This window comes from Argentina anserina, chromosome 1 (genome assembly GCF_933775445.1).
Source record: "Argentina anserina chromosome 1, drPotAnse1.1, whole genome shotgun sequence".
NCBI classification, from domain to species: domain Eukaryota; kingdom Viridiplantae; phylum Streptophyta; class Magnoliopsida; order Rosales; family Rosaceae; genus Argentina; species Argentina anserina.
This window is the reverse complement of record NC_065872.1, coordinates 17362340-17386497: the sequence shown is the minus strand read 5'-3', so window position 1 is coordinate 17386497 and position 24158 is coordinate 17362340. Positions and strand designations below refer to the sequence as shown.

Genomic DNA, 24158 nt, shown 5'->3' with positions numbered 1-24158 from the left:
TGAGTAAAATCTCACATATTTACGAATCTACCCTTGCGGTGATTCTAAGATATTTGCAAGAGTTTTTAATATTGAAATACGACATGTATACAATATAATGGATTCTATATATATTGTATAAATGGTAATAAGTACATATATATATAATTTGCTATATTATATACTGTTATGAATTCTTCTGGATTAGGTTAATTCGATGACAAGCATGTGAGTTTAATATGGAGATTGTTTAACGTTTTGTCTTCGGACGTGTTTATAAATTATGACATGTATAAGATATAATGGATTATATATATATCGTATAAATGGTAAATAAATACATATATATATATATATAGTTTGTTATATAATATACTGTTATGATTTTATTGTGATGATGTCATTTTGATGACAAGATATATCGAGCATGTGATTTTGATTTGTACAATATGATGTGAGATTATTGTACGTGATTTTAACATTGAGATTGTTAAAATGTTGATTTGTCTTCGGATGTGATTTGGTACAATATGATTGAGATTATTGTACGTGTTTGGCAAGTCGGAACTTAGCCTTTGGCCGGGCGAAAGTTACGATACAGTTAGAGCTCTAGTCTGTCTGCCTTACTACTGCATGTGAGGTAACATGTGGTTATCTGCTCATGGGTACTCAGATTGTTTTGGATGTTGGGTAGCGGGTGGCTATCCAATATCGACGGTGTATTACGAGAGGGGTAACAGATGTGTACCAGCGTTCTTGGTACCCGTCATATAAATGCATTTGGGTAACCAGAAGGGTTACTTAATTTCTCATGAGCGTGTTATTTCATATTTCTTTGGGACGACCAGATGGGCCGTCCTTTGACTCATGAGTGCATTTATATTTGATGATTTGTGATTTTTCGTATATATTGATATGCGATTATATTTTCATTTTACTCATACGAGCTATAAGCTTACCGGGTTTGTGTTTACAATCCCGGTGCACCAATCTGATGGTGTAGGGGATAATTCCGCATGTGTTGATTAGTGGAGATTGAGTGACGACTCCGGAGGCTCGAAGTCGTTTGTATCCTACTTGTGGTGAGGTTTGTAGCGTGGATTTGTGTGGTTTTATTTGTGAGATTTGTGAGTGAATGTGAGGATTATTACACAAAATGGATCCAAACAAACGAACACAAGTGACAAAATAGAAATATAACGACACAACCCTAATTTTTTGCAAATTATGACTGTGGGTGTCTTAAGACGTGCATGACCCAAATGACGTGGAAATGAAATGTTTGGGCCAACCCTACAGTCAAAATCGTATGGCCTAGCCGAAAGAACTATGTCGACCTTCATTGCCACCAGATGGCTTCCGACGGCCTTACTCGACCCTCCACCATAGCAAGAGATTGTAGACTACGACAAGATGTCCCCGCATTGAAATCCGCCCAAGCAAGGAAGAGTTGGTCCCGAACCCTAGATCCGCTCCGCCTCCTCACCGGAGGTCACACTAGGGGCTCAGGCATGCCGACACTAAGCTCTAGATCCTCCGACATCAGAGCAATACCCTGACCTTTCTATTTGAGGCTTGAAGACCTAAGAATCCAATCTGCAACCCAAGACTCCAATCTACACCTCTCTTTCGTACCTCATACTCTTCCGCTTACTCCGACATGGCACACCCCGTCAGATCTGAGAATCTATGCCCGAGGACGCCTTCTTCAAGCCGGCCAGGGAGGAGCCCCACACTGCCAATAGTTTCACAAAATCCTAGGTTTCATAAATAGGGCTCCGGAAAAGATGGAGTGTATTATATATATTGAGATTAAAACTAGTAGTGTTTTGTTGTTCAAGGAAAATATTCGTATTTCAAAAAACGATCATTTATATAAGAAAAGGTCACTCCTGCATAGTCTAACAAACCTTGATGTATACGCAGAATATGGTTTACATATACATGTAGAAGGTACTACTAATCAGCACATCGATGATCGATCAACATCGTTTACATATACACTTTTTTCTTTTTTTAAGGAACATCGTTTACATATAAAATTAATTTCAGTTTATCCCCTTAAACTTTATACTTAAAATCAATTCATCCCTTAAATTTTATTTTTATTAGTTCACCCCATATACTTTCAAATAACATCAAATAATGATTAAAATTCAGATATTCTTAATTAAAATCTGATCAAAAACTATCAAAAGAAGACTTCAAATCATATATGCAAGACCCAAAAAAATTCCTAATAATTTTACAACACTGAAGTTTAAAAATTAGGTCTCGTAGCATAATTATCGATATAAATTTGGGTGTAAAGTTTATGTGCTAAACTGAAATTAATTCTTACATATAAATTTTACTTATTCTCGTCCCCATAATTATCTATATAGTATACTATGGGTTTGGCCTCCTTGTAACGGGTTATTGGACTCGGATAGTCTTTTAAATGGGTTTTTAGGGTTTTGTCTATTACTATATAACACAATCTAATCTCTTTGTAATGACATCCAAGAATCAATATCAGTTTATTACTTCATTTCCTTAGTTAGTTTCTTTAGATTTCTCTCATTTTCTTATCTGATTATGGCTTGTCATGAATTTGATTCCCAGAATCGTTACACTAGAAGTGCATATCGATCCAGAACACTTGATTGTGAGTCTATGATTACAGCTCAGGAATCAGAAGATTTAAAAAGGAAGAAAACATAACTATTTATTTTCCATGTGAAGTATAACTACAAAGTCAATGTTTTCGATCATTAGAATTAACATCTATGTGCTCTTGATATTCCATTCTTGCTGCTTGTCCCATATAGATTTATAAAATACGTCTGAATGTGTCTGTTATGATCAGAGTCCTCACATTCTCAATGGACGTTGTCTTTATCGTTGTTTTTATCATGCAAGTCATGATCATCGATCAAACGTGCAGCGTCTTCCAAGTAAAAGAAAGCTGCGGGGACTGGATTAGCTACCACTACAAGTCAACAGCTAGCCAAATTCCAAGAAATCTTGGGCTCTTAGCAACTGTTGTATCTAGATATTTTATTGACAAATTTTCACATCTTCTGATTAGTTTTTTGCGTCATCTTGATGTAAGCCTTCATGTTTAAACGTAATACGGTGACTTCATCAAGGGGTTGCAATTACCCAGGGGCTCTTCTTTAGACCATGGATCATTTCTTTGCTGTCATGAACATCGGCCGCTCTGTATCAGACAATTCTCTAAATTCAGTATCAGTTCAAAAGATACGAGGAAACACCAGTAAATTAGTAGCTCAAGCAGACACGACTTGCAGTGAGGGCACTACACAGCCGGTAAGTATCTATATTCTATGATGGCATGCTTCTTCTGGATCACAAAGTAATGTGTGAATAGAAACTATGAAAGAGTACAGAATGTGACAGTAAGATCGACATATCGTGCAAATTACTCGTATAAAAAACAACAAAACAACCCATTGAACAGAGAGCAGCTGAGCTCTTGTAACAGGACAGAAATACCAACTTACTTCCCACATGAAAAGCGGGAAGAAAGACGAGATCAAGCAATACACGCGCTACAAACAAAATTCTAACCCTCTACTTTTATTCCGCCATGCTACCGCTGTCCTCATCATCTTCATCATCCCTTAATTGGAGGTTATCCATGTCGTCAAGCAACTGATCAAAGGGCACAGAAGGTGGTGCGTCTTCCCCATCAGTCTCAGATGCCATCTCGGATGGCTGGTATTCTTCATTATGAATTAAATTAATCTGGAACACCAAGTCAGGATTCTCTTCCAGTTCTTCCTTGAACTTTTCATACTCTGAGGCATCCTTTTCTAGCACACCTTTACTTCTTCTAGCATCAGCCTCCATGGGAAGCGATTTAAGCTTCCATGCACGAGGCTTGGTACGCTTCTTCAGGCGCTTCTCTTCATAACTTTTCTTTACATCTGGAATGACTAGACCCTTATACTAGTCTAGCTCCTCATCATTACTGTTTACCCCATACAAGTCATAACCAAGAGCATAATCCCCAGGGTTTAAAAGATGGCCTATATGTGTTTTTATGTTGAAAATAGTATCATTCTTCCCAAAATCAGACACACGGACAACCTGTGCATCAGCTAAAGCATACCTTGTGCCACCAACATTAACTTCAGACGAAACCATTTCGACATCAAGCACTATATACTCCACTAATTGCCGGCTCATATGTAGAGCCTTAAAGGGTGACCTCCAATATTGATCAGCATCAAAGAAACAATGCCTTAAGGTCAAATGATCAAGCAAAGCAATGCTGTTTGTCACTTTAGTGCAAATCACTAGAGGACCAAGATTTCCAAAACTAGATCTAACCTTGGGAGGCAGACAGATCAAATCCTCACGACAGATGGGGGAGATTTCAACTGAGAATGTATACTTGTAATGATAAGTATTACTTTTAGAATCCTGGGAAACAAGCTGTTTGTCATTACGGCTCCTTACTGGACAAACTTTACCCACAAACTCCACAAACTTCACACCATGACTCCGGTTTGAGAAAAAGAAATCGATACCTTGGTCCATCTGTGAAATCTTTATGGCGCTGGCAGCAGCACCATGCTTCAGAATCAGCTGCTCCAGATAGAAAAACGTGCGGCCTGGACTCTTGCACAAGACTCACACATGTTCTTGTTGAACATACTCCACAGTATAAGATTGCTCAAGTATTGCTCCATTAAGAACCTCCTTCTGAACTACCAACTTAACCTTGATCCTCTTGGAGTGAGGTTCAGTCCAAATGAATTCGGCATGAACCAACCTAATTTTATTCAAGTTCTTGAGCCTCTTCACACAGAAAGTTAGCAGCTCCTTTGATTCTATCTGGGCTATGATCCAAGTTCTCGGAGGCTGCAACCAGGTGTCGCATTCAGGGCAATGCACAATGGTCACATGCTTCTGCAAACCTTCAGTAATGTCAACTTCAGAGCGCAAACACTTGACGCACATATTGGCAGCATTCGGTGCCATGGGAATACCGCATTTGCAACACAATACGCTGACAACCGTCTGAGGAACCGTAAACATGCCTGTATTTATATCCACCTGTTGAATTAAACACGCACAAAAAAAAAACTATTAGTATTTACTTTACAAAAAACAAAGTGAAAAACATGCCCGCATCTATTTCTCTTGGATTGTTTTGTGGCGGTGGCGTAATCCATTCCTTCGTATGTAATAATAAGTTGTTGCACTCATTTGGATATAACGAGTCCTTATATTACGTTACTATATACATCACTTGAAAAATCCGGTTGATCGATAAGTAATGAGTGCATCGGTGGTGTTGGTTGTGTGATAAGCAATGTATGGCATTTTCGTTCCTGCATATTATTCATATTCATGAGCAGTGTATAGAAGACAAAGTTGTGGATTGGAAAATGTCGAATATCATATTGGTGCATAAAATTAGGTGAGATTTTGGAGTAAACCAAAATAGTGGATATTATACACTTTTGCTATAGTTTTGTACTTTTGCTTGGACCTCTTATCTTTGGAGCACATAAGAGATTAATTACCTATTAGAATTGAATTTCCTTAGTACAACGGAATTTGGCTCCCATAGTTCAAACTCGTCGATCTTTATTATCCAAAATTCTCACTTTTATAATTCTATGTGTTGTTTAAAATTTAATATTTATTTTGAAGACAAAAATTGCAATTATGGATAGATTGTGAAATTGGAAGGTGTTGAACATCAAATTAGTGCATATCTCACCTCTAAGTTATTTGGAGGAAACCAATACTAATCGCAATGATTGTACACTGTTGGCATAATTTTGCACTTTTTGGAGATTAATCAACTATATGGATTGATTGGACAATATTACTTGAGGTAGCACAGGTTGAATTGTTGAAACTCGTTGATCTTTATTGTCTAAAAAACTCATTTTTGTTCCGGGAGAATTACTATTCTACTCTTGTGTGTGTCTTAGCCTAATAGGTTTCCTGTTAGGAGATAGATTAGCATCTCCGTAGTAGATTAGGACTCCGAATCCTACGGGATCGTGGTGTTGTAAATGCCTATATATAGGCCCCCATATTATTCAATAATATAGAAGTATTTCATCCTCAAACACGTTATCAGCACGAAGCCCTAAAACCCTGAATCTTTTAGAGCCTTCCGAAATTTTTTCCTTACCTCCGCCGCACCGCTGCCTCCTGCCGCCGCCGCACCGCTGCCGCCGCAACCTCCTGCCGCCGCCGCAGCCCCTGCCTGCCCTCGCAGCCCCTGCCCTCGCAAGCCCCGCAGCCCTGCAGCCATGCAGCCCCGCAGCCCCGCAGCGCTTCCTCTGCATTCGCTCCGCAAAGAAATCTTTTTGCCCCGCAAGTTCCCGCATCAAATCACTCAAAATTGCTCCTCCCGCATATTCACGCAAGAGACGTGAAAGTCACAAGCAAGGACTTCGCTCAAGAGAAGCTACTCCCGTATACTACAAACCTCCCAAGGTAAATTTTTATAAACGTTCCCGCTTTTGAACGTATAGATATATTATATCGGGCGCTATTAGCCTTCTTCTTGTCTTAATTCCGGCCTTTCTTATAATGCCGATGAGACTATAGAGGGATGGGTTTCCCCTCTTGGTCGATGTTTTCTGTGTGACGGTCCTGGGGGAGTCACGATTGTTTTGAAAGGGAAGTTAATCGATTTTCGTGTGGTCGCCTGAGTGCACCGCTGTTTTGGGTGCGATCATGAGTATCGCCGCTTGCATCGATTTTTCTTGTGACCATATACGTCACCCCTTCTAATTCCTATTATACTTGAATGTAATCGATTCCGTATTCGTTTTGTAGATGTCATCGCCATCTCGACCGGAATTTGGCCTTCTTGATCTAGAAGGAAAGGAATACCACCGCTGGGTTTCCGACATGGAACTCGCGTTCGAGAGCCGAGGGATTGAAGGCATGTTTGCCGACCCTCCTGCTGATTTCCCACCTATGGCTAAGACTCAGACTCTCATCTTTATGAGACGTCACATCCATGCAACTCTCAAGAGGCAATACTTGAACGTAAAAGATCCTAAAGAATTATGGGACAAACTACGCTTGCGGTACAACAACGTTCATGATAAGCTTCTTCCTGAATTGACCGTTAGATGGGATAACATCCGTCTATTGGACTATAAGAGAGTGGATGAGTTCAATCAGGATATGCTATGCTTGCAATCCGATCTTGGCACCGTTGGTGTCATCAAGACCGACCTAGATCTTCTCAATAAAACATTGGATACGTTTCCAATCAACTATGAGGTTCAAGCTCATACGTACCGCACTCATGTAGAGGAAGGGAAGATCCGGTCTTTTGCCGACTTAATGGCACTCTTAGCTAAGAAGGAGAGACATTCTGAGATTCTCCTCAACAACAACACTAGACCTGTTGGCACTAAAAGAATTTCTACGCCACATGCTAACTATGGGAAAGCTCCTAAGCAAAAGAATCAATCAAGGAACGCTCCATATCAACACCAAAATAACAACTCTCGTGGTGGGAGGCAACAAGGCCGATCTCGGCCTCGGTCCAATACATGGACCCGTGATGGTGGCGGCGCTGCACCCTCAGGGGGAGGCCGTCCCCGTCCCACACTCCAAGGAGGCCGTGCGCCTCCTAATGCCTCCACTTCCGGTAATGGCAAGTCTCCATGCTTCAAATGTGGCTCCTTCAAGCACTTTAATCGCGATTGTCGCGCTAGCAAAGAGATGATCAAGGCTTACTCCGCCTACAAGAAGTTTCTACAACCCGAATCGAATCATGTGGATGAGGACCATGAGATCGAGACTCACCATATCTCCATGAAACCCGAGCCCCTTGCTTCTAAAGCTAGGCCTCCGGTTGCTACCATGGATACTCCCGACTTTGATTAGTCGTTTTAGCTTCTTTAGCTTTATGATTCAAGTATTGTTATGGCCGACCGCCATTGTTATTTTCATTGACTTTGTAATAGTCTTTTGATTTTGGAATTAGAAGTTTATGTGTGATGTATTAAAGATTGGCATTCAATAAAATTTCTCAATTCTTGCTTACAAGACGATCTCTTTGAGAATTTTATTTATCCGACACTTAGCATGATGATCAACGTGTGCAACTCACGTGGTTTTTAAATTGGATGCTTTTTGGGTTACATGGGACCCTAATAGCACTACATTGTGAATTTGGAACTTAAAATTCGGAAAACGAACCTCGGAACGTCGAAAAACGACGTCGTTTTACCTTGGCCGGCCCCGGTTACTATTCCGGCGTTTCCGGCACGTTTTGCCGGCGTATTCGCCGTCTTCCGGCCATTTCCCGGCGTTTCCGGCACCGCCACTCAGTTCCTGCCGGCGTCCCCTGTCGAACCTGAAGTCCCGGCCTCCATACCGGCCAGTTTCGACAGCCGCCGGCCGGTTTTTCCGGCAATCGGTGCCGCCGGTTTTCCACCGAGTTTTTCGACGATTTTTTCGTCGTTTTCTCGTGATTCTTCCGGCATATTGCAGCAGCCCCTGCTGCCACGTTTTCCTCGTCCAACATTCACCCGGTTTAGAGTTCTTTTGACATGATTTTCCGGTTTGTTTTTCCGGTTTTCTCCAAGTCCGTTATATGCACTCACCGGTACTCTTTGTGTGTGTTTCCACACCATTTTTCGATGGTTTATACCACCCTAGTTTACTGTTTGGTATTTCACTGCTTCAATACCATGATTTCCAACTCTTTAGTTGAAGAATGTAGTACTATTGCCATGTGATACATTCGATGGGATCGACCTTCGTTCCGATTCCCATTCTTACAATATCCTACGGCGTATTGTATAGAATTGTTCCCGTGTCGCTGACTCTCTTAATTGTCATTTTGTAGATGTCCCGCGGTGAAATCGAATGTCTAGCTGATTGCGGAACCACCCACACTGTCCTACGGCACAGGCAGTTGTTCACGGATCTAGTGTTTTCGACTTCTTCGATGACTACAATGATTGGCTCGAAATCCATCATTCAAGGAAGAGGCACTGCTTCTTTCATGTTGCCTAATGGTACGACTCTTAACGTCGTAGACGCTCTTTATGCGCCGAAGTCTCCCCGCACCTTGCTAAGTTTTAAGGACATACGTGCCAATGGTTTTCACCTCGATACTTATGTTGAGAATGGAGAGGAATATCTTTGCGTTACCTCTGAGAAAGCAGGTCATCGCCGCATCTTAGAGAAGATGAAGAGTCTTGGGAATGGTTTGTATCTTACTTCCATTCGGATCTTTGAATCATATGCGGTTGAACGCAACTTTTGTGATTCGGACTCTTATATGCTTTGGCATGCCCGTCTCGGGCACCCTGGACGTGATATGATGATTAAAATTCTTAAGAATTCCCATGGTCATCCATTTTTCAAGTCCCGGAAGCGATTAGAGGATCACCTCACCCGTGCTCCGCACGGTGAGGCCGTGCCTACCCATGCACCACATGGTGCGGCCGAGCATGCCCCACTCGGCAGCTCCTCGGCTTTCATGCCGTCGGTGGCGGCATCCCCTCCTTCACAGGAGCTCGTGATGCCTCCCGTGCTTTCACATGCCTCCATGGCAATTTCTGATGCCCATCGCTCGTTTTGCAAAGCTTGTTCTCTTGCTAAATTTCAAGGAAGTCCTTCTTTTGCTAAGGCTTCAACCGAGAACATTCCATTCTTACAACGTATCCAAGGTGACATTTGTGGACCTATTCAACCAGAATGCAGACCTTTTCGATATTTTATGGTATTGGTTGATGCATCGACGCGTTGGTCACACGTCGCATTGCTATCCACAAGGAATGTTGCATTTGCTAAGTTATTAGCTGAGATCATCAAACTTCAGGCTCACCACCCCGATTATACTATCAAATCCATTCATTTGGATAATGCTGGAGAATTCACCTCCAAAACTTTTGATGATTACTGCATGTCTATTGGGATCGAAGTTGAACATCCCGTTCCTCATGTTCATTCACAGAACGGTCTAGCAGAGACTACCATCAAGCGTATTCAGCTTGTTGCTCGGGCAATGGTTATGGGTACTAACATGCCGGTCTCTGCGTGGGGATATGCAGTGTTGCATGCAGCGACACTTATTCGTTTCCGACCCGCGGTTAACCAAGCGTTTAGTGCGTACCAGATGGTCACTGGTTACGAACCCAATATTTCACACTTACGCATCTTTGGTTGCGCCGTTTATGTGCCTATTACGCCTCCGCTGAGTACTAAGATGGGTCCTCAGAGACGATTAGGTATCTATGTTGGCTATAATTCCCCAACGATTGTCCGCTACTTAGAACCAACCACCGGAGATCTCTTTACTGCAAGATTTGCAGATTGTCACTTTGATGAGACATGCTTCCTGTCGTTAGGGGGAGATGGGAATGTTATCATTCCAAATGAACGTCAGGAATTGACGTGGTGTGTCCCCACTATGTCTCATTATGATCCCCGCACTGCTCAAAGCGAGTTAGAAGTGCAACGCATTATCGACCTCCAGAAAGTCGCGGATTCGATACCCGACGGCTTTGTAGATATTGCTAAAGTGACGAGATCAAACATACTCGCTGCGAACATACCGGCACGGTTGGATGTCCCGAAATACGGGCGTGGAAGACAAGCTCCTGGACCTAGCAACGTTGGCACCGCCCCTGACAGTGGGACGGAGGCCGACGGCGGCACCACCGTACGTCGTGGTGTTGCCGGCGCCCCTTGTGGCGACGATGCTGAGATGGCCCGGCATGGAGCAGCTTCGGCCTCGGCTCCCCAAAGAAAAAGGGGGAGACCGATAAACTCTAGGGATTCAAAACCTAGAAAGAAGCGAATGACTAAGGCACAGCGCGTCATCAACGATGAATCACCATCGTATGAAGTTGTCTCTGATTACAGCTATGTCCATGAATCAACTCAAGTGTTTCCGTGGGACGCTATGGAACCTTGTTTGATGCCAGAGAACAACGAAATCTCAGTGAACTACACAAGTGAGCAGTCGGTCCGAAACCGAGCCACTACATGCATTGATGACGTTTTCGCTTATTCCGTCGCACTTGAGATCATATCTAAAGACGACGTTGAACCTCGCTCTGTAGCTGAATGCGAACGCAGAGCAGATTGGCCGAAGTGGAAGGAAGCAATCCAGGCAGAACTTGACTCATTAGCGAAGCGAGAAGTCTTCGGAAAGGTTGAATTGACTCCAAGAGATGTCAAACCTGTTGGACATAAATGGGTCTTCGTTCGTAAGCGTAATGAGATGAACGAGATCGTGCGTTATAAGGCAAGACTCGTGGCGCAAGGATTCTCACAACGACCTGGTATTGACTATGAAGAGACTTATTCTCCTGTTATGGACATCATTACCTTCCGCTACCTTATTAGTCTGGTAGTGTCCGAAAGACTAAACATGCAGCTTATGGATGTGGTCATAGCTTATCTCTATGGGGATCTTGACGCAGAGATATACATGAAAGCTCCTAAGGGACTACCTTTACCTCCATCAAGTGCCTCCAGACCACGGAGTGCTCATGCAGTCAGATTACGTCGTTCATTGTACGGGTTAAAGCAATCCGGAAGAATGTGGTACAATTGGTTGCATCAATACTTGGTGAGAAGGGGTTACAGGAATGATGAACTATGCCCATGCGTGTTCATACGAAAGACAAATTCCGGATTCGTCATCGTTGCGGTCTACGTTGATGACATGAACATAATCGGTATCCTTGATGAGATTGAAGAGACCGTGTCTTATCTGAAGTCGGAATTTGAGATGAAAGACCTAGGGAGGACGAAATTCTGTCTCGGCCTTGAGCTTGTGCATAGGGCCGACGGCATCTTAGTGCATCAGTCAAATTACACGCAGAAGATGCTTCGACGTTTCAATATGGATTTATGCAGTCCATTGTCTACTCACATGGTCGTCCGAAGTCTAGATATCAAGAAGGATCCCTTCCGTCCTAAAGAGGATGATGAAGACGTTCTTGGTCTTGAAATTCCATACCTTAGTGCGATTGGGGCACTATTATATCTTGCTCAATGCACTAGACCGGACATATCTTTCGCAGTGAACTTATTGGCTAGATTTAGCTCCGCACCTACGCTACGTCATTGGAATGGAATCAAGCATTTGTTTCGATACTTGAAAGGTTCCATTGACATGGGATTGTTCTACCCCTATTGCAGAGAGAACACCGCCACAGTATCTCCCCACACCACCGCCGTCGCCGACCCCGGCCTTGCCGCCGTACGCCGCAGCGATGCCGCCGGCCGCCATGGCGTGGAGACCGTGCGCGGTGCCGAGAGCAGCCACCGGTCCCGTGCAGCTCTTTCCCTCGATGCAAAGACTCCAAACAACTTGTTAGTTGGTTATGCCGATGCAGGGTACCTCTCTGACCCTCACAAGGCTCGTTCTCAAACCGATTATGTGTTTACCATTGGGAATACGGCGATATCTTGGAGATCCACAAAGCAATCTCTTGTTGCTACTTCTTCGAATCACGCGGAGATCATCGCTCTCCATGAAGCAGTGAAAGAATGTGTTTGGCTACGATCACTTGTTTGCCATATTCGTGATTCTTGTGGATTAGTCTCTACAACTGATCAACCTACGTGCATTTATGAAGATAATGCTGCTTGCATAGAGCAGACGAAGTTAGGTTTCATCAAGGGAGACAACACCAAGCATATTTCGCCTAAGTTCTTCTACAACGTTCAACAACAGAAGTTCTTGAATGTTCAGATCAATCAAGTGAGTTCAGAATCCAATGTTGCGGATTTGTTCACTAAGTCTTTGCCTAAATCTACTTTTGTGAAACATGTGAAGAGCATTGGCATGCGTCGTTTATCGGAACACTAGAGTTTGGTAGACTTCAGGGGGAGTCTACATCACATGTTAAGATCCTTAAGTAGTTGGTGCGTTGTGCTCTTTTTCCCTTCGATCAAGCTTTTGTTTTACCCAAGAGGTTTTTGTTTTGCTTGACAAGGTTTTTACCGAGGCAACGATGTGTACACCATGCAACCTAGGCATGCGACACAAGGGGGAGTGTTCCGGGAGAATTACTATTCTACCCTTGTGTGTGTCTTAGCCTAATAGGTTTCCTGTTAGGAGATAGATTAGCATCTCCGTAGTAGATTAGGACTCCGAATCCTACGGGATCGTGGTGTTGTAAATGCCTATATATAGGCCCCCATATCATTCAATAATATAGAAGTATTTCATCCTCAAATAATTTTATCATTATATGTACTGTTCAAATTTTACTATGTACTTTACTACTTTAGATTGTTATAGCTAGGGATGTTTAATGTCATAAGCACATATAAGGAAATAACTAAATCAGTCAACATTTCCATTGCACCAAAAGAGTAACACTTACAACTTTCTTCTCCTCTTTATCTTCCAGACTCTTCATCGAACTCTTTATACCTCCTTTCATCCAATGTTCATAAGAAACTGTAATTAATCCTTTAAAAACCTCTCCCTGAGTAGTGTGTACGTATAACTGCTCTTTTCGTTCGACCTCTTAAACCTCTTATAAGCACAATCGCTCATTCTCATTGAGATTCGATCTCGGCTGCTTGTCACCCGCTTGCCTAAGAGTTGCACAAACACATTCTGCCACTCACTCTTCGGTGAAAGTGCTCAACAGTGAAAGCCTAAAAAAATTTCATTAAATTTTGGAGCAAATACAAGGTGGGCTTACATGTTAATATAAACACATTTTCCTTTAAGATTATGAATCAATGTTCATGCAAAAAAAAAAAAACTCTTGTTCATAACACTCATGAAGTAGTATCAATTACAGTTCCACCATTGCCTTAACTAATTTAGACTGTTAAAAGAAAATTAATTTTAATTGTTTGTTCTAGGCTCAACCTAATGACAAACGGAATGGAGCTAGAGACTCACCCAAACTGATCTGAGTTTGCAAGTTCTTGCAAACTTGGGTGAACATATTAATTAAGACCGAATTGCCTATATAGTTGGCATGTGTATACTTATTTGGTTTTATCATTGTCTTTACATTTGCCTCGGATATATTTTCGGTTTTACATGCATCATAATCCAATGCACCAAACAGCATAGATTATATAACAGTATTTTATCTGGCGGTGCTGCTAGCGGCTTAGCGCACCCGTTTTTTGCTATCCATGTGATTTGAACAATTGCAAGAACCCCAAATAAGAACCTGTCTCTTCATGTATCTATGGAAGACAACATGTTCCACTCATTATCAGTGTCTAAGATTGATCACACCACCGAAATGTTAACTCAAATCTAAGTATCTAACCAAATATATATGACAGACCCAAGAAACACGATTGACTATAGTCGCTCTAGATTTTAAAGAAGGTCAAACCTCTCCTGTAACTGCAACCTGCAAGCACCAAGTCTTCCATCAATGGAGCGGATTGGAGCCTCATACCAATGGTTCCACGTACCAAGTACGTCTTCCTCAGGGTCACGTACATCTAATCTAGTATGATAAAGCTGCTGCCAATGCCACCATTTGGCCCGACCAGTTAACACTTGAAACTCATCAAAACTTCAGCTTGCTGCTAATTCACCCTACTCTCGACCTTTCCCTCTATCTCACTTGTCCACAGTGATGTATTATTAGTTCATGATCAAGTGGAGAAGAGTTACTCAAAACGAGAAAGAGACAGAAGGATTGTTTTCTTCTTAATAGGCTCTAGCCTGCGTACTCATGTGCAAAGTGTCGACTGTAATAACCCGATTTTTCGGGACAAGTTAATAGACTCATTCTAAGTTTTAAGTTTTCAAAAATATTAAATTGTGTTCGTTCCGTGTTGTGACGTCGGAAATCGAAAACGAAAACATTATCGGAACGTTTAATTCGAAAAACGTTACGTTTCCGAACGTATATATATCGATTTTTATTCCGTCGCTCGGTCGCGAAGACTTCCTTCACGAAAGTTGTAGAGCTCGTCGATACGAGTTCGTGGATATGTGACGCATTCTAATCGGACGAAGTATGTAAAAGTTATTAACGTTAGAAGTTGTTTCCGATTTTAGAATTTGGTATAAATAGAACATTTTAGGGATTAGGGTTTCCATTTCTGGAAACCCTTCACCCGCCCCCTTCATTTTCTCTCTCCCCCTTCGCGATCTCTCCCCGAGCTCTCTCCCCTCTGAAAACTCCCCACCGGCGATCTCGCCATCCAGCCCACCGTGACGAACACCGCCCCTCCCAATCGCGTCGCACGGCTCTTCTCTACAAACCCCGAGGTCGACGCACCTCATCGCACCGTCGTCAACCTCCACGCTCCAACCCGAGGCCGTAAGCTTCATCGCCACTGAGCACCACTTCGGCGACGCGAGGGCTCAGCACCACGACGCCTATCCTCGCCCTTGGAGTCTCTGCAATCGACTTAGGGGCAAAACCCCACGATTCAAGTCGTCCCCGAGAAATCGAAGCACCACCGGCAATCCGACCTCTTCCGGCGCCAAATCGGAGTCCTTAGCTTCAAGAAATGTAAGAATCGATGTGATTGATGAATTGGTTGTGAGACTTTGATTGTTTTGGGTTGATTTGGTGGAGATCGGGGGGAAGGAGAAAGGAGAGGTTACCGCCGCTCTAAGCGGCGCGTGGGAGTGCGTGGGGGCAGTGAGTGGCGGCGTGAGGCCATGGGGATGAGAAGGGGAAAGAATGGGAGAATTTTGGGGCGGCGGTGGCGTGCTACGCGCCGGCCTTAGGCTCGGCGCGTGTGCCCCACGCGCTACCACAGTGAGTGGCGCGTGAGCGCCACGCGCGGCCTGCCGGAGGTGGCGCGTGTACCCCACGCGCCGCCACGTGCGGCGGCGCGTGAACAGTGATTCTGAGAAGGGTATTTTGGTAATTTACTTAAGTACGGTAAATGTAAATGTAAATTTTATTTACGTACGGTAAATGTAATTAAATTTTACCTACGGTAAATGTAAATATAAATTACTTTCAGTAAATATAAAAAGTAATTTGTAAAAGGGTAATTTAGTAAATTTTATTTACTGAGATTGTATTTACATTTAAACAGTACGTATACGTACATAAATACGTATATAGTATTTATACGTACAGAAATACGTATATAGTATTTATACGTACAGAAATACGTATTAATTGTTTATTGTACAGTAACCGTGAATAGTAACATTGAACAGTAACAGTGAACAGTAACTTCGTAAAACCGAAAATTGCTGAACAGTAACCGATTATTACTGTTTCGGCATTTAAAGGTTTACGAAACGATTCTAAATTCTTTTCTTATCTTTTCAAGGTGATCGTTAAATCAAGGAAATGAATTATCTTCGGGAATTGTGGAATTACGCTCAAGTCAATAAGGTGAGTAAAATCTCACATATTTACGAATCTACCCTTGCGGTGATTCCAAGATTTTGCAAGAGTTTTAAATATTGAAATATGACAAGTATACAATATAGTGGATTATATATATATTGTATAAATGGTAATAAGTACATATATATATTTTTTGCTATATTATATACTGTTATGAATTCATTTGAAATAAGTCATTTCGATGACAAGCATGTGAGTTTAATATTGAGATTGTTAAACGTTTTGTCTTCGGTCGTGTTTATAAATTATGACATGTATAAGATATAATGAATTATATATATATCGTACAAATGGTAAATAAATACGTATATATATATAGTTTGCTATATAATATACTGGTATGATTTAATTATGATTTTGATTTGTACAATATGATGTGAGATTATTGTACGTGATTTTTAACATTGAGATTGTTAAAATGTGAATTGTCTTCGGACCTGATGTTTGGTACAATATGATGTGAGATTATTGTACGTGTTTGGCAAGTCGAAACCTAGCCTTTGGCCGGGCGAAAGTTACGATACAGTTAGAGCTCTAGTCTGTCTGCCTTAGTACTGCATGTGAGGTAACGGGTGGTTATCTGCTCATGGGTACTCAGATTGTCTTGGATGTTGGGTAGCGGGTGGCTATCCAATATCGGCGGTGTATTACGAGAGGGGTAACAGATGTGTACCAGCGTTCTTGGTACCCGTATTATAAATGCATTTGGGTAACCAGAAGGGTTACTTAATTTTCTCATGAGCGTTTCATTTCATATTCCTTTGGGACAACCAGATGGGCTGTCCATTGACTCATGAGGGCATTTATATTTGTTGATTTGTGATTTTTCGTATATTTTGATATGCGGATTATATTTTGATTTTACTCATACGAGCTATAAGCTTACCGGGTTTGTGTTTACAATCCCGGTGCACCAATTCGATGGTGTATGGGATAATTCCGCAGGTGCTGATTAGTGGAGGTTGAGCGATGACTCCGGAGGCTCGAAGTCGTTCGTATCCTACTTGTGGTGAGGTTTTAGCGTGGATTTGTGTGTGAGAATTGGTGTGATTTTATTTGTGAGATTTGTGAGTGATTTGTGAGGATTATTACATTTCCATTTTATGTATGGATTATAAATTTGGGTTGTAATAATTGGTTTGTCTGAGTTGTATTGAGAATTCAGAATTGATCCGCTGTGACATTTTAATGATTTCGATTTTATTGAGATTATTTTGTGTTTAACGACTTTAGAATTTTGAGTTTTTAAGCTCGAAATTTTCAGGTTGTTACATCGACATTCCCACTTTGAGAAGTAGGTGGTTATGTCAGCTATAGTGCGAAGTCTGCTGACTTAGGCCATCCATATGAGACTCGATCAGCAAATTGAGTCCCCAAAATGCGGACCTGTGACTTCCTCTGTTAACTTCCTGAGGTGAAATTCCTCCTACATAGCGTGTCCTATTCACTATCTTACAAAACAAACCCTAAAATATAACTGGCCGGCACGAACTTGGGACAAAACGGCTACTACTAAATTAGGTTGCTATTGTATATATAATCTAGCAATTAAGCAGATCCATCACTCCTGCAACTCCTACATCCATGGCTGCTGTCTCGCTATCATCTGCAGTCTTCCTCTTCTCCCTCACTAACATCTTTCTTTTCTCCATCTCATCATGGGAAGCAGAAGCTCATCCAGTGTCTACTTTGATCAAGAAAAAGCTTTACAAAAACTTGTTCTTACATAAGGACGACAAAGCATGCCCTGCAAATAACTTCTACACCTACCGCTCTTTCATCAAGGCAACCAAATTCTTCCCGGCATTCGGCAATACCGGAAGTCTAGCCACCCGAAAGCGTGAGATTGCAGCCTTTCTTGCTCAGATCTCCCACGAGACCACAGGCGGGTGGGCTACTGCCCCCGACGGACCATATTCCTGGGGTTTGTGCTACAAAGAGGAAATCAGTCCGGGCAGCAGTTACTGTGATAACACCGACAAAGAGTGGCCATGCTATCCTGGAAAATCGTACAAAGGAAGAGGACCAATTCAATTATCTTGGTAACTATAATTAATTCGATTAATTCATCCATAAAATTAATTACTGCAAAAGAATTAACGTACGTTGTTCAACTTATCATCACTCAAAATGTCATTACATATTAACATTGAGTTTCTGTCTCTGAATTTAGAGTGTATTATATCGTGCATGCAAATTTTACTACAGTGAGCATGCATATCATGTATATATGAGCTACTCTAAACTCTAATCTAGCTAGTTTGAGTAGTTTCTGACGAGCAATTGCTATATACATGGAGCCTAAACTTTTCAAATTACTGTGGTAATGTTTCGAGTTAAAATCTTGGGCAGGAACTATAATTATGGCCAGGGAGGAAAGGCATTAGGGTTTGATGGGCTAAAGAATCCAGAATTAGTTGCAAACAGTTCCGTGATCGCGTTCAAAACAGCTTTATGGTTCTGGATGACGGAGCAGAAGCCGAAGCCCTCATGTCACAATGTCATGGTAGGTCGATATCTGCTTACGAAAGCCGACGTGGAGGCTAATCGGACTGCCGAGTTCGGAATGGTTACGAACATCATTAACGGTAGACTTGAATGCGGAATAGGAAGCGATGCCCGGGTGAATGACCGAATTGGCTATTTCAAAAGATATGCTAGTCTGTTTAGTGTTCAAACTGGATCATCTTTAGATTGTGAAAATCAAAAACCCTTTTAGAATTTGTGACGCTCAATTAGTCATATATACGTCGCAAGTCAGTTGGATTTAGTGTTTACACATGGCATCCATCACCATTGAAAATAATAGTGCATGTGTATCTGGCTAGCTATGTATGGATCTTTGTCTGGTCCTTTATTTTTCTATGCATGATTCTATATGAGATGGAAAATGATAGAATTATATAGTAATGCTTCAGTCATGGAGTCTATTGTTATATATGAAAGGAACAGGTCAAATTAAGCACCAAAACAAAGTCGTTGTTTATGGTGAAACTGAAACTTATTCAAAGACAAAAACCAAAACAAAGAAGTTAGGATTGGGGAAGAAGGGTCATAATATAGTTTGGTTCATGCGTCCTTAGTGCAATGGCTTTTGTCTCTCTTCGATTGTAGTATTCAAAAACAAAAGTCCACACATATGAAGCAGAAATTGCTTAATACCGCCATGGAATCATTTCCCGTGATTCCGAGTATGTTCACTTGCTAGCTAATATGTTGTTCAAGTGGTACTATAAAATGGTAAATTGTGTCCAGTGGTGGAAATTAGTACCAGGAAATTTAGGCGAGCTACTTTATTCCCCAGCTTATTATTATCTCAAATGAGGCGATTCAGTAGTTTCATTTATTGAGAATAACCAAAATTTTCATTCAAACCCAGTTTGTCCTGATTAAATACTCTTAACTCTTGCAAAAAGCAAACCCCTTAGCCGATGCTGTAGTAACAGAGATGCTAACAATTCATTATCAGGAGAACATCAAGGTCACTCTACTTTTTTCGAAGCGGAGATGAAAAGATACGAGTAATGTTTTAAAAAGCGAAGGCGTACCTCAAGACTTTTTCTTGAGAGCCTTGAGCCTTAGAACTTAAGGCGCATAAGGCGTAAGCCTTATGTTATAAAAAATTAGTAGTTAAATGTGTAAATATATAATTATACACATACAAAAAGAACAAACATACATAAGAACTTACCAATTTATTACATTTAGATATAATGAAATTCATAATCCAAACGTTTTAGATAATTTTCATCAAATTAAACACATTATATAAATAAATATAAAAAAGATACTTAAAAAATTATTTTCTAAGGCGTGGTAAAATGCATAAAAAACGTAACATAAGGTGAAAAAGGCGAGCCTCGGTGTCTGGGATCAGTGGGATGTCTGGGATCATCAGTGTACGCCACGGGTCCTCATATTACTGAGCTCCATCGTGTGATGACCCTATTACACAATTCTGTAATGAAGCTGGAATCAGAAGATTTCGACGGTTTGGTTTCCAATGTGGTGAAACAAATAGGGAGGAGCCGATGTTTGCAAGGGCCTTCAACTTATGTGGGCGAAAAGACGGTTCCTCTTAGAATGGAAGATATAATGGTAAAATATGGTGTTTCCTTAATAATATAAAAATATGTTTATGCTCTTTCGATTTGTAAAACAACGGTTATTGTTGAAAGTGTTAGTATTGTCTACAAGAGGATACAGAGACGGGAGAGCATACAGTACGTTTGCCAAAGTCCGGGAATAAAGGGCCGGTGTTGGGTAAATCCATGGACCAGCAAGCAGAGTTGTATGAAAAGAAAGAAACGATAACCGCCCCCATATTTGATGTGACGGAGAAGGATAAGGACTTGCTAAATTACATGTACGGCACAGAGGCTGTTGTTGAAGACAGCCTAAGAAGGTAAATTTCAATAAGTCGGTAATGTCTTTGTGACAACTGGGTGATGTGTGTGGAGTGGTATAACGACAACGTATATTGGAAAATATAAATGAAAAATATAGGATTTTAATTCAAGAGATCTATCTGACCCAAATTCATTATTGAGATTTGGCGTGGTATATGACTACATCTTGTTTTTTGAAATAATAATGTATGTTTGATGAAAACCCCCAAGATTAGATGTTTATTCACTATAAGGCAATGTCGAAAGAATGATATTAATTTAAAAATAGGTTATTTGTTTGTTTATTCCACATAACAATATGTTTTGAATAAAATATGTACGGTAAATATATAGTTTTGATTGGGAGTTATAGTTAGAACAATATGAGGTGTAATATGTTTAGTATATTGTAACAGTTTTGAAGTGGCCAAATTTGGGAATTTCAGTGTTTCGCACATAAGCAGTGGGACCTCTCTTGTCTAGGCCCTGAAAGGCACATAAGCAGTGAGGCTAGTTTAATATTCATATGAGAAGTCCCGTGAGAAGTCATGGTAATCTAATATTTGTGTAGTGAACATTTGTCATCTTAATCATATTACAATCAGGTGATCAACATGATGGGGGAGTACAGTTTTGCAAAGTAGGGAAGATTGGTGGTTCATGCCAACCATGTTTTCAGTAAGTGACGCCGATAAAAATATTGTGTAAGTATAAAATATTATAGAGTAAATCGTGTATAAAATCCCGACATGTTGTCCCGAACACGACCATGCTCAATGGTACAAATATTCTCATCCTCCAGCGGAGTCATATTTATCTGGTACCATTACGGCGTGCAGGCTCAGGAAATTTTTGGGGCGGTTGGTTGCATGTAAAAAGGTAAGTAAGGTTAATATGATGTGTGTTGATCGCGTGATGCAAGATTTGTAATCTCTATATTCATGAAACCCCGATGATTAATATATCACTTGTATTAACAGATATTTGTTCTCATCCATGATGACATCGTCAACCACTGGTTTTTGCCCATAGCAAACCTAACTCAAGGTGAATGTGAGATATGAGATAGCATTCTTGATGTCTCATCACAGGATCGTCGAAAAGGCTTTGTGAAATTGGTGGTGAGCATCTACATATAGAATCGTACATCACACAAAGTGACATTAGATTAATTATTTTTTCGGGTATATTTTCTTTAGATGATTATGCTGAGAGATATTTTTGGCTCAGATCTGAAAGACAGTAATCTCCGTCCCAGTATATTTTCATCGGACAATATTATATTCCCAATGGCCCGAAGGGGTAGAGCAAAGGACTATGATTCCGGTATATTCACCATCAGGCACATTCAGTACTATAGGTAGTGGTGGTTCACTCAGGTGAGCTTGTACACAGACGAGGTCAGTGGAGTTAAAACCATACAAATTTTGTAGAGTTATTAAAATCAATGTTTGTCCTTTATGAGTTAGGTTAGCACTTGAGATTGTGAACAACCCCCTGAATGAGTGCTATAATATTGTTTTGCAATCTGTGTATTTGCAATGAAGTGCATAAGGGGCAGGTGGGGGCAATCCGGTTGGACGTTATCTCGGTGGCAGCATGAAGTTCAGGGCCCGTGTCCCACGCCGTAACATTTGAATTAATGACGAAATAAATGTGTAATATTTGTAGCTAGTACAAACGTTTGACTGCCTTTTAATTTGCAAGTGTATAAATTGTGTTTCAACCATTATTCCAATGACTTATTTACGACGGATGTTGACTGTTAAAAGTTAGTTAGATGTGTATCATTGTGAGAATTTAGTTTAGTTTGTTTCATGAAATGGGTTGATATTGCACATATGTTGTGTTAATAGTAGCAAATACGTTGTGTTTTTTGTATGTTTCATTGGAGGTAACCCACCGGCGATATTGTCCAAAACAAAGCCCAAAATATGTCATAGTTTCCAACAAACCGAAAAAAATATTACAAACTGCATACAGTACCTTATAATTCAGGAAATAGAGTTAAAAATTAGTTAATACTACATACTTACGGTAGCAATGTAGTTAAGAATGGCAAAGAAAGAAAATGTTACATATAATTAGGTCATGCATTTTCCCATGTTGTTTTGAAGACGCCAAGATAAGAATTGATGAAAGTCACCTATCGAATACAACCCTACGCGGGGTGACGATGCACAATCTTAATTCACAATGGGGATGAAGATTATTTACTGTCTTGAAATCCCTAAATAACATGTTTAAGTAGTGAGTTCCATTGTCAGGAGCGACCCATATCTCATACCATTCCGTCTGATGATTGCAGGCAAACCCAATCACGGCAAATCCTGCCAAAATCCTTATTGCGGTAAGTTGGCAAAATTCATGTACAAAGAAAATATGAATGGGTTTCATAATCAAAATCTAATGAACTCCTTTTCAATGTTGTCATCAGTACAAAGTAGTGTTACAACTTAAATCCATGAAGTTTAAATGTTAGAAATTAATACATGTAAGGAAAGTGTGAAGATGTTATATTTAGAAACCGTACTAGTTAAAATGTATTAATTGTCAATAATAAAAAAACTCCAACTTATAAAGTTTAAAAAATTCATCACCGATGAAGAACTTAATCTTGAAATTAAACTCTAAGAGATATCAACCTTGAAGACACAACCTTAAAGAGATGACCTCGAAGAGACGATCTCGAAGAGACGATCTCGAAGAAATATCGACCTTGAAGAGACGACCACAAAGAGATGACCTCGAAGAGACAACTGTGAAGAGATATCGACCTTGAAGAGACGGCCTCGAAGAAACGACCGCGAAGAGATATCAACCTCAAAAATACATCCTTGAAGACATATCGACCTTGAAGAGATGATATTTAAGAGATGACCACGAAGAGACGATCTCGATGAGACGACCTCGAAGAGACAACGTTAAAGAGACGACCTCGAAGAGATATCAACCTTGAAGAGACGACCACAAAGAGATGACCTCGAAGAGACAACCACGAAGAGATATCAACCTCCAAAAGATATCGACCTCAAAGAGATATCGAGGAAAGTGTGAAGATGTTAAATTTAGAAACCGTACTAGTTAAAAATGTATTAGTTTGTCAATAATAAAAAAGCCCCAACTAGTAAAGTTAAAAAAAAAAACTCCTCACTGATGAAGAACTTAATCTTGAAATTAAACTCGAAGAGATATCGACCTTAAAGAGACGATCTTAAAGAGATGACCTCGAAGAGATATCGACCTTGAAGAGACGACCACAAAGAGATGACCTCGAAGATATATCGACTTTGAAGAGACGATCTCGAAGAGACGACTGCGAAGAGATATCAACTTCGAAGATACAACCTTGAAGATATATTCACCTTGAAGAGACGACCTTTAAGAGATCACCATGAAGAGATGATCTCAATGAGACGACCACGAGGAGATAACCACGAAGAGATAGTGT

The 24158-nt window shown here is 40.8% G+C and overlaps 1 protein-coding gene and 1 pseudogene across 1 annotated transcript; one reads left to right on the top strand and one right to left on the bottom strand.

Annotated features, from left to right (window-relative positions):
- Positions 1-3559: 3559 nt before the first annotated feature.
- Positions 3560-5042, bottom strand: LOC126790762 (uncharacterized; annotated as a pseudogene).
- A 12860-nt stretch (positions 5043-17902) lies between these two features.
- LOC126793503 (chitinase 10) lies at positions 17903-19150 on the top strand. Its single transcript, XM_050520046.1, has 2 exons — positions 17903-18361; positions 18672-19150. Exons 1-2 carry the CDS (start codon positions 17904-17906, stop codon positions 19036-19038), a joined length of 825 nt encoding a protein of 274 aa, XP_050376003.1. The 5' UTR covers position 17903; the 3' UTR covers positions 19039-19150.
- Positions 19151-24158: the final 5008 nt, after the last annotated feature.